Source organism: Arachis hypogaea, chromosome 20 (genome assembly GCF_003086295.3).
Source record: "Arachis hypogaea cultivar Tifrunner chromosome 20, arahy.Tifrunner.gnm2.J5K5, whole genome shotgun sequence".
NCBI classification, from domain to species: Eukaryota; Viridiplantae; Streptophyta; class Magnoliopsida; order Fabales; family Fabaceae; genus Arachis; species Arachis hypogaea.
This window is the reverse complement of record NC_092055.1, coordinates 29,691,426-29,702,024: the sequence shown is the minus strand read 5'-3', so window position 1 is coordinate 29,702,024 and position 10,599 is coordinate 29,691,426. Positions and strand designations below refer to the sequence as shown.

Genomic DNA, 10,599 nt, shown 5'->3' with positions numbered 1-10,599 from the left:
GAAATGATATCACTTTCCTAATATTAAACCAATTTAAAGTCAATTATTGACCTGAAATAGGTTAGCGACTTCCTATTTAAAAGTCAACATAATAAATACATTTTTGTCTATTTTATTTATCTAAATGGTCACGATTTAATACGTCGAATTGACTTACATAATAATCGTAATTATTCTCATGATGAAATTTCAATTAAAAGTTGACATTTGAAATTGGTTTATCAAATATTAGATGTTTTATTAAATATTAAATAGAAAAGGTTGAATTTATATTAGATCCTTAAATCCTTTTTAAGTATATTTGGTTGAAAGGTAAAGCAAATGAAGTGAAAATGTATTACACCTCAAAATGAGAAAGAAAAAAAAAAGAGAAAGGGAGAGGAGGTATATCTCTAAAAAATATAATCAAGATATTTTTGTGCACTAAATTATATATTCTAATTTTCTTTTTTTTTTAAAGGGTATTTTTCAATCCAACATGCCAACGACTAATTTTTTGCGAATCAGAATTTTATTTAAAAATTCGCTAGTTGCCAATGAATTATTGGATGTACAAAGTGTAATTTAAATTTCCAACATTTACTTAAATAAATTAGTGAAGTAATCACTAGATTAAATGATGTGAATTAATTTTTTTTCTCTTTATTGAAAATAGTAACCAAAACCAAAATACATTTGCAACTACAATATGAATCAATGCAATTAATTATTGAAAAGAAAATATTTGGCATCTTACACCAAGTTTACTATTGGTTGTTGAACTTTTTGAGTCGTAGGATATTACATTAGATATTAATTTTTTTCCTTCATTTGCTAGAATATTCTCGATTAATATTATTAAAATTTGGTCATTCTCATTTTAGGAAAAATTTTTATTTCATCAAAATTGTTTTCTTAAAAACAGATTTCGTATTTAATATCTTATGAAATTTTATCCTGTTTTTCGCTATTGAAGACACTTTGTATTTGTCCTAACAATGTACAGAAAAAAATTACGTGTTTACTTAGTAAAGATTGGGGGTTTAAATTTTTTCTTGTGCATGTAATAATCCATTAGCTAGCGACAAACCTTCTAATGAAGTTTAAATTTACGATAAATTAGTTTTTGACCTGTAAAACTGATAGATACCATAAAAAACAAAAAAAAAAAAGTGCAAAGAAATGTGTTAGTTGATTATGTCCAAATTATTTACTTTTACAACAATGTAATTGTAACCCACTAAAGTTCCATATTTTCAAGTGTGAACCAACCCAATCTCCCTCGTTCTCTTTGTTCAAGCAAAAAAAAAAAAAAAAAAAAAAAAAAAATTCTCACTAAGATTTTTAAATTAATAAAAAGTTAATACTTAAATTAGTGCTTGAAATTATACACTCACATCTCATTTTAATCTTTAAAGTTTTAGTTTACTTAATTTGGTCATCTAACTTAACTTTCATAACTCACGTTAGTCCCTAAATTTATTTTTGTCATAGAACTGTTAACGACATGTTGAGGTGGATTAACGATTATCTCACTAGACTTTCTATATCTAAAGTGGCAATTGAATTTTTTTTCTTTTAACTTTAGTGTGCTCCATATTTGTATTTAGAATCCTAATCTTAATCTTATTTAAAGGTTTTAATGGCTTTTTTGTGGAGCAAATTGAGGTAAAACATTTTAAATGTCACCTTAGGTAGCTAGCCATTAAAAAGTCTAACGGGACGGTCATCAATTTATCTCTCATGCTATTAACGATTTTGTAAAAAAAATAGAATAAAAAACTAACATGAGTCACAACTGTTAAATTGGGAGACCAAATTAAGTTAAAACTTTGAAGACAAATTGAAAAGAAAATCACATGTGACTTTTTAAATGCCAAATTATCCTTAACGAAAATTTTTTTCCTATCATCAGAGAAAATAAAATAATGAAAATGAAGGATATAAATTAAAAAAATACATAAAATAAGAATAACAATATCAAATTTAGAAATGACATCACTTTTCTAATATTAAACCAATTTAAAGCTAATTATTGATCTGAAATGCGTTGGCAATTTTCTATTTAAAAGTCAATAGAATAAAGACATTTCCGTCTATTTTATTTGTCTAAATAGTCACGATTTAATGCGTTGAATTGACTTATTTAATAATCGTAATTATTACCATGATGAAATTTTAATTAAAAGTTAACATTTGAAATTGGTTTAACAAATATTAGATGTTTTATTAAATATTAAATAGTAAAAGTTGGATTTATGTTAGATCTTTAAATCCTTTTAAGTTTATTTGGTTGAAAAGTAAAGCAAATGAAATGAAGATGTATTATACCTCAAAATGAGAAAGAAAGAAAAAGGGAGAGGGATTATATCTCTAGAAAATATAGTCAAAGATATTTTTGTGCATTAAATTATATATTCTAATTTTTTTTAGGGTATTTTTTAACCCGAATAGTTCAACAACTAATCTTTTTTAAATTAGAGTTTTATTTAAGAGTTTGTTGGTGGTCACTAGATTACTGCATATACAAAATAAAATTTAAATTTTCAACATTTACTTACTCAAACTAGTAAACTAACTACTAGACTAAGTCATTTGGATTAATTTTCTTTCTCTTTATTATAGAAAATAATAACCAAAACTAAAATGCCTTTGTAACTACAATATAAATCAATACAATTGATCATTGGAAGGAAATATTTGGCATCTTCACCAAATTTATTATTGGTTATTGAACTTTTTGAGGAGTAAAATATCTAATCTATTATTAATTTTTCCCTTCATTTGATAGAATATTATTAATTAATATTATTAAAATTTGGTCATCCTAATTTATCGAAATAATTTTTTTAAAAACAGATTTCGTACCTAATATCTTAAGAACATACTTATTTAACTTTTAAAAAAATTTTTAAGTATATCGATATATTTTAATAATTTTTAATTATTAATTTTAATTATAAAAAAATATAATATATAATTAAAATCAACTATTAAAATTTATTGAAATACCGATATATCGGTATATTTAAAAGCTTTTTTAACATTTAAAGGGATGATTTTTTTCAGAAAAATTAAATAAAAAATTATTACTACTTTTTAAAATCTTAACGAAGTACCGGAAACAAAAAGACAAATCTGACGCCTGACCTCACTTTACAAAACCGATGACAAAATCATCATGGGGAGTTGTGTCCTCACTATCTACTGTTTGCATATCATTCCATGTGACATAAAAACGTTAATCTCAAAGTACAGGAGGAGATAAAACCTTTTACAGTTCTTTTATGAGTAAATTATGGCGTTGAAAAGAAAATAGTTTCAAAGATTGAAAAAGAAAGGAAAAAACTCAAATAGTTGATAAAATATCTAGGAGTTAATTAGTCCTAATTAGTAATTACATCAATAAAAAAAATTGACATGATGCAAATTTTATTTACTGTATCGGTATTTATGTCCAATATTTTTTATTAAACGAATCAAAGAGAATTGATGGTTTGGTGATTTTGTCACATTTTAATTTTTTTTTAGAGATTTTTTTACTGTTCTACTTTTCAAAACTCTTAGTTTGTGCCAGAATCTATTTATTTACGAAATTTACTCGTTTTTTTTAGTATTAAAAAAGAGATATATGCAATATTCTTTTTAAAGATACAATATATAGGTGACATATTAGAATCTTAGCATACAGTAATTACTTTTTTTAAAATAATCACCTTTTTTTTTTTGGTGACTAAATCACCTCTATTTATGATTACTAAGAAGAATAGAAGACTCTCCTAAATTAAAATAAAATATTTATTTATCTTCTATTTCTTAATACATTTTTAGTTTTTGTCTCACGACCATAATATCTACTATTGAAAATCATAAATAATCTTTTGCTGGTTTATAAGCAATCCAATGGATGTGCCAGTAGATTTAGAATTTAAAACAAGGAAAAATGAATTCCCAATACTTAATTTAAGGGAATAATATAGTCCCTCATCCATAACCACGTTATCTAATCTGCATCTTAATTTTAAATAAAGTTTATATAATACATTAGAAATCACAATACCAAACAAAAGAAAACGCTCAACAGAAGTTAGCTGAAATGATTGGAGCGCTGTGCGAATTTTATTGACATCGTCAATTGACCAAACTGAGAAGTGTCTTGAAAATGAACTCCATTGTTTACTAACTCATCTTGCGGTGATCTAGACTTCCACAACTAACCATTTGTCAATCAAACAATCAATTAAAACAAAAACAATTAACATAATCTTCAAGAAAATTGCTTCATAGTGGGGAAAAAGAAAATCAATGTGCGAAATTATAGGTGACAAAAGCAATTTTAGTTTTAAAAAACAGTCTCCTAATTTGTTACCTTTTTTTTTTAACCAAAGATAAAAAAAACTCAAATCCACAACCTCTTAGATGAATATGAAAAACTATGTTATTTGAATTATACATCATTAGCGTCCAAATTTTTTACTTGTTATAATCCATATTTAACAAACTGATCATATTGCATAAAATTTTCGATCTGTAGAAAATAATTCATCAATCACTTATATATTCATATTTTAAACTTATTTTTATTCAATTTTTATCATAAAATTGATAAGTAGTACATTAAATTAGTCTGTAATAAATTTTTAGTGAAATATTTTAGTTCTTAACAAATTTTAATTATTAAATCAATGTCAAATTTTTATTTTATTAGACATTAATTTTTATATCAAATGATCGGTCATATAGATATGCTAATTAAAGAATTTTAAATTTTTTTAAGAAGTATTATAGTTTTATTAAATAATGACATAAACTAATTTGTTTAATTTTTTTAATCAAAGTTTGATGTGAGATTGTTAGAACAAAATAAACGAGTATAAATTGATTTAGTGATTAAAATTTATCGAAAATTAAACTGTCTTGTTAAAATCTTTAGAAATTAATGTAAATATTTGTCTAAATTGGTAATTGTGGGAAGGGTAATTTACTTGGTGGGTCGCGGGAGCACGAAGTAACATGCAGGGCACCTAATCAAGCCGTTGATGTTGCAAGAGTTGCAGTTTCTAAGCCCACTCTCCATTGAATAAACCTTGTGGCTCCCAAAACACTCGTCGCAAACCACGAATCTCATCCCTCCACAGAATTCGCACGCGTACGGCTGCGAGCTCGGCAGCCGTTCGATCATTCGCTGAAGTTCTCCGCTCTCGTATAACCGCCGCACGTCCTCGGCGCCGCCAACGTACACGCCGCCGACGAACACGCACGGAAGGAGCATGGTGCTTCGGCGGCCGCCGCCGAGGAGCGCATGGAGCTCGTCGCGGAATCTATCGTCGATTGAGACGTCGCGCTCGTCGACTGCGACGCGAAAACCGCGGAGGATGGAGCGGACGGCGCGGCAGTCATCGAAGGTGCGGCGGACGATGCGGAGGCTGGTGTAGTAAACGACGACGGAGCCGGCGTCGGAGTCCGGCGGGAGTGGCGGAGAGGTGCGGCGGACGGTGGTGGCGGTGGAGCGTGAGGAGAAGGAGCGGAGGAGGGAGGTGGTTATGCGGAGGCGGCGGAAGATTGATTTGGGTGATTTGGGAGAATCAGGTTCGGGTATGGGTTCGGATTGGAGAAGGGTTTCAATGTCTTTGAGGGAAGAGCAAGAAAAGCCTGAGGACTGGGATCGGATCAGATCTGCGGGTCGGGTTTTACGGTGTGATTTCAGCCATGTGGTTGGCCATATGGTCATGGTGCTTTCAGGTTTGTTAGTGATAGTGACTGAAGAGAGAGCCGTACGGAGTGGGTACTGTAGAGTGTGATTAGTGATGTAATGAAAAGACAGAGGGGATTAAAAAGAAGTGTATGGGAGGTAATATTTGGAATAATTATGTCATTAAAGGAAGGATGACATTTCGTCGTTATTAAAATATCACTACAATATGAAGTTATTTTATTTTATTCTTCATTTTTGCTTGCTTTGCTTGTTCACGTTTCGCAGTAGAGATTGCTGCATTTTTTGTGCGAGAAGATTTTGGGAATTTTATCTGATTTTTTTTTGTAAGGTTGTGAAACTTAAATTGGACATAAAATTGTTTAAGCTATGGATTTGAAAGTTTAATCATTCAATCAAAATTAAATTAAAATAGTTAAATTATGATAAAACAATATCTATAAAAAATAATAAATATATGCATAAAGTGAGAAAATATAAATATAAAAAAAAAATTTATATACAGTTATTTTTATATGAAGTTGATAATTAAAAATAATTATATAATTAAATAAAAAAAATAATTTTTATTTATTAACTTTATATAAAAATATCTATAGATAAATTTTTGTTTAAATATAAATAATTAAAGTATGTTTTCATGATTTACCAAAAATATTATATATTTTTTTTGGTAAGACAAAAATATTATATTTTATTATATTAAAATAGATTCAAAGTTTGCACGATAACTGTTTGTTGCTTAGATAATTAATATGATATTTTATTAATATGGTTGATAATAAAAAAAAACTAAGAATTTAATAAGATATATAAGTCTATATTTAGTTCTCCCATCTAAAAATAATATTAGGTGAAAAAAGATTAAGATAAAAAAAATTTTAACTTTTATTTAGTTTGTTTAACATATAATCTTTTGACATTTATCAACAATGAGAAATATATACTTGATTACACATTTTTATTGATGGGAATTGTAAGCTACATAGTAAAATTCTTAATTTTTGTTATATATATATATTTTTATAATAGATTTGAGTTGTCTTATAAAATTTCTGTACTTTTATATGAGTAAAAAATTGATAAATTTTTTTTTGTTACTTTAAACACGTGTATCATTTAATGACCCTTGTTTTGATCATTTGAAAAATATTTTGGATGTGTCTGATTTATTTACTATGTAACGATAAATTTTGTTATGTACGTTATTTTGTTCATATTTTAATCTTATTGTTTAAGATAGAATCAAAGTAGCCCATAATGCATTGGATAAGATTATTTGGAGAGCATTAAGCATGTGAAAAAAGATAATAGTAGAACAATTAAATTTAAAGAGTGTTATATCCGATATTGAGGAGCTTAAATATACAATTACATTGCGTCTATATACTTGTTGCAAATTTTTTGTTTCCTCGCTCTTAAAATTATCCATATTAAATTATTATAAAAAAAAAACCTAAGAACGTAAAAACATACTTGAATTTGTGAGTATAATCGAAAGAGTTTGATTATTTGATTTTCTTTAACCTAAATCTTTTATATTTTTGACAAAGTTGAATCGTAATTCTTTTGATGAAAAAAGTGTTACTGAGACAACTTTTATGTATTGGGGACTAAAATTTTAAAATTACTATTTATATTTAAGTGTAATACCCATTAAATTCTAAAAACCAAATAAAATAATATCTCTAGTTTTATTCTCATTTAATTCTAAATAAAAAATAATAATAACTTAATTAATCATAATAATCGAGATTACTGTTATATAAATCATATAATGTAAGATAACTAATTTGTGACTAGAGACTCTCTTCCGCTCTCAAAATTTGAACGTTATTTTCTCTGAACCCTAAACCACCCTCAATGTTCTCATAACATAATTTATGTCTAATGCAAGGTGGGATAAAGTTAGACAGTCCCATGTTGGGAAAGATCCACGAGTTTGGAACTGGAAAGGTATCTCCGATTGAAAAGTGAATCATTCACAATTTTTGTGGATAATTTACCTGGCAATGTTTCGAAGAATGAATTGTTTCATATGTTCAAGTGGATAGGAAGGATAAATGACATCTATTTGGCACGTAAAGAGAAGTATGGCCGGATCCATCTGTTTACTTTCATCAGGTATACTACAAAAGGAGGAGCATTAAAAGCCATCAATGAGATGAATGGAATGCGATTAAAGAGCAAAGAGATCTTTTTGGGTGAGGCTAAGTATAGGAGGAGGATTGATGTCCGGAAAAAAATCACTAGGCACGATGAAGATGTTAGGGAGTCTCCTGATGAAAAATAGAAAAAAATCAAAGGAAAGGATATTGAGGTGAACGAAAAAGAGAGAGTTGTATTGGAACACCATGGAAGTGAAGAACTAGAAGCTCAGAGGGAACCGTTGGAGTTGGAATGGAATGCGGTGGTAATGATGCCACAGGGGCTACGAGAGGCAAAGCATGACAAGGATAGAAAGGTAATTGCCGTTGAGGATTTGTTGAGTGGCACGAGAGTTTTTTGAAAACGCGAACGGATAATCCTTTGGTGTATCCAACAATTATGGTGAGTGCGGAATCTATGGGATCTCAAACAATTAGTAACGAAGTAATTTCTGAAAGAATGGAGACTTGGGAATATGAGGATAAATGGAAAGAAAGGGTTGATTTGGTGTTGAACAAAAGTTCAGTTGGGGTTGGGTTGAAGCATATAAGGCTCAATATGTTAGTGGGGTGTGGCAGCGAAGTGCCTGTGTGGTGCAACAAAGAGTACGTCATTGTGCGTTTTAAAAGGGCCTCTTTGTTGGCTGCTGCGGGCGACGGTGAAGAGAGGGGCGTGGCTTGACGTGGCGGAAATTGGCGAGTTAAGAATTGTTATAAGATATACGTTGCAAGTATAGTTCTTAACCAACCAGAAATCCGCTTATCAATTTAGAAAGGTTGTCACAAAAATTAAAATAAAAATACTGGGAGTATGAATCCCAGGACATCTCCCAACGAGTTGCAGAAAGGTGTGCTATTTTATTAATCAGATGTTTTCAAAAAGAGTTTGAGTTGAATAAACAGGAAATTAAATTGGAAAAATTAAGTAATTTAAATAAAAGCCTTGACTGGGAGTAGATTAGTTGGAAGCCCTATTCTTGTTGCAGTACTCTCAAGATTAATTGATAATTGAAGGTTGTTCTGTTTAGTTATCCCTTACTAGGTAAGGGAAAGTCAAACAAGTTGGAATGCTGTTTCTATCCACAAGTCTCAATCCGCTTACTTGGAAGGACTGGCGTTAGTGACTAGAGAGAAATCCAACAATAAACCCAATTACAATTTCTCTTTTGAGCATTCCAACTCAAGGGTTCCTTTCAATCAACTCCCCATCAAGTTAGGGAACTACTCGCTCATTGTGAATGTAGAACTCATAACATAGGAAAGGGAATTAAAGAAAGACATGATAAATAATACTTCAAAGAAATTAATTAAAAATAAAAGTAACTCTTATATTAATAAATTCTAAAATAATCCAATAGTAGAATTGAGTAAATCAAAGGACATGGAAGAGTAAAGCCAAGTAAAGAAAACGAACTAGAATGACGAAGTCTTGATGAGGTAATAACTCTTCTCAATATCCCAATGCAAAGAGCAATAGAAATAAAAATCCTAAGAACTATGAATGTGTAGAGAGAAAACCTAGAGGAGGAGTAAAACTAGATCTAAAAAACTCAAATTGTGTAGAATGAATGTTGTCTTTGGTTTCTGCATGTTCTCTGGCTCTAGTCTGCTTTTCTGGGCCGAAAACTGGGTCCAAACAGAGCCCAAAATCGCCCCCAGCAAATTCTGCAGATTATGCAGATCGCGCACATCACGCGATTGCATCATTCATGCGGACGCGTCATTCGGCGTTTTGCTTTTCCACGCAGGCGCGTCGTCCATGCCTCCGCGTCACTTACGCTATTACAATCCGCGCGGTCGCGTGAGCCATGCGGCCGCGTCACTTCTCGCTGGTCATCTCCTCAATTTCTTGTGTTCCTTCCATTTTTTCAAGCTTCCTTTCCAATCTCCAACTCATTCATGCTCTATAAAGCCTGAAACACTTAACACACAGATCACGGCATCGAATGGAATAAAGGAGAATTAAAATACATAATTAAAAGTCTCTAGGAAGTAAGTTTTCAATCATGTAATAATTTTAGGAAGGAAATATAAATGCATGCTAATCATATGAATAAGTGGGTAAAGATCATGATAAAACCACACAATTAAACACATTATAAACCATAAAATAGTGGTTTATCATGGCTCGTCATGGAGTTCGCGAATAGGTTGATGCCACGGTGAACAGCGCTGACGAGGAAGTTCTGGGAGCAGCGCAGAAGTCAGCTGCTAGTGGCGGAGGTGATAATGTCCGTGCTGAGCCTGATGGCGTGGAGGGTAGGGAGAAGCGTGAAGCCCCTGATGCACCCGACGAACAGAATCATGCCGGAAAGGAGATTGGTGGAGGTGTAGAGAATTGTTCGAACAGCACAGCAGAGGAAAACATTTCACCAAGTGTAGTTAATGAGACCCACGCTAGTTTGGACGGGAGTGTTAAGCAGCATGTTGGCATATGTTTGACAAGGGGTGATGCAGTGCAGGATTCAGATTTAAAGGATGAGAATACAGTAGTGTAGAAAACTGGGTTGGATGATGAAGGAGTTGTAAGGAACATGGAAGATTCGGGGGACTCATAGCAGGATACAGACTGTGAAACTAATCAAGATGAGCACGGAGGAAGTTGGGATAAAGATATGGTTGAAAATAGGGCTGCTTGGGACCTGTCTGTCGAATCAGGAGCTATTTTATATGACGAGGATGAGGACATTATGGCTATTCTCCAAGTTCAAAATGAAGTATTGACACAAAAAAGAAGGCAAGCAAAAGAGAAAGAGAAAG

General features: G+C 30.9%; 1 protein-coding gene across 2 annotated transcripts; it reads right to left on the bottom strand.

Moving 5' to 3' along the window:
* Positions 1-3,839: 3,839 nt before the first annotated feature.
* LOC112786054 (uncharacterized protein At5g39865) lies at positions 3,840-6,016 on the bottom strand. 2 transcript variants are annotated; one of them, XM_025829478.3, is made up of 2 exons: positions 4,965-6,016; positions 3,840-4,192 (listed from the first exon to the last, which is right to left on the bottom strand). In XM_025829478.3, the coding sequence occupies exons 1-2, from the start codon at positions 5,708-5,710 to the stop codon at positions 4,159-4,161; spliced, it is 780 nt and encodes a 259-aa protein (XP_025685263.1). In that variant the 5' UTR covers positions 5,711-6,016; the 3' UTR covers positions 3,840-4,158. The 2 variants fall into 2 exon arrangements, with proteins under 2 accessions (XP_025685263.1, XP_025685262.1); XM_025829477.3 differs by having other exon boundaries at positions 3,840-4,178.
* Between the last annotated feature and the right edge of the window lie 4,583 nt (positions 6,017-10,599).

What these genes read in the sequence shown, in the direction of transcription:
- LOC112786054 (XM_025829477.3), bottom strand. Translation starts at nt 5,710, where the DNA reads ATGACCATATGGCCAACCACATGGCTGAAATCACACCGTAAAACCCGA. An exon ending in GTGCTCCCGCGACCCACCAA is followed by an intron (nt 4,179 to 4,964) that starts GTAAATTACCCT and finishes GTGGAAGTCTAG; the next exon opens with ATCACCGCAAGATGAGTTAG.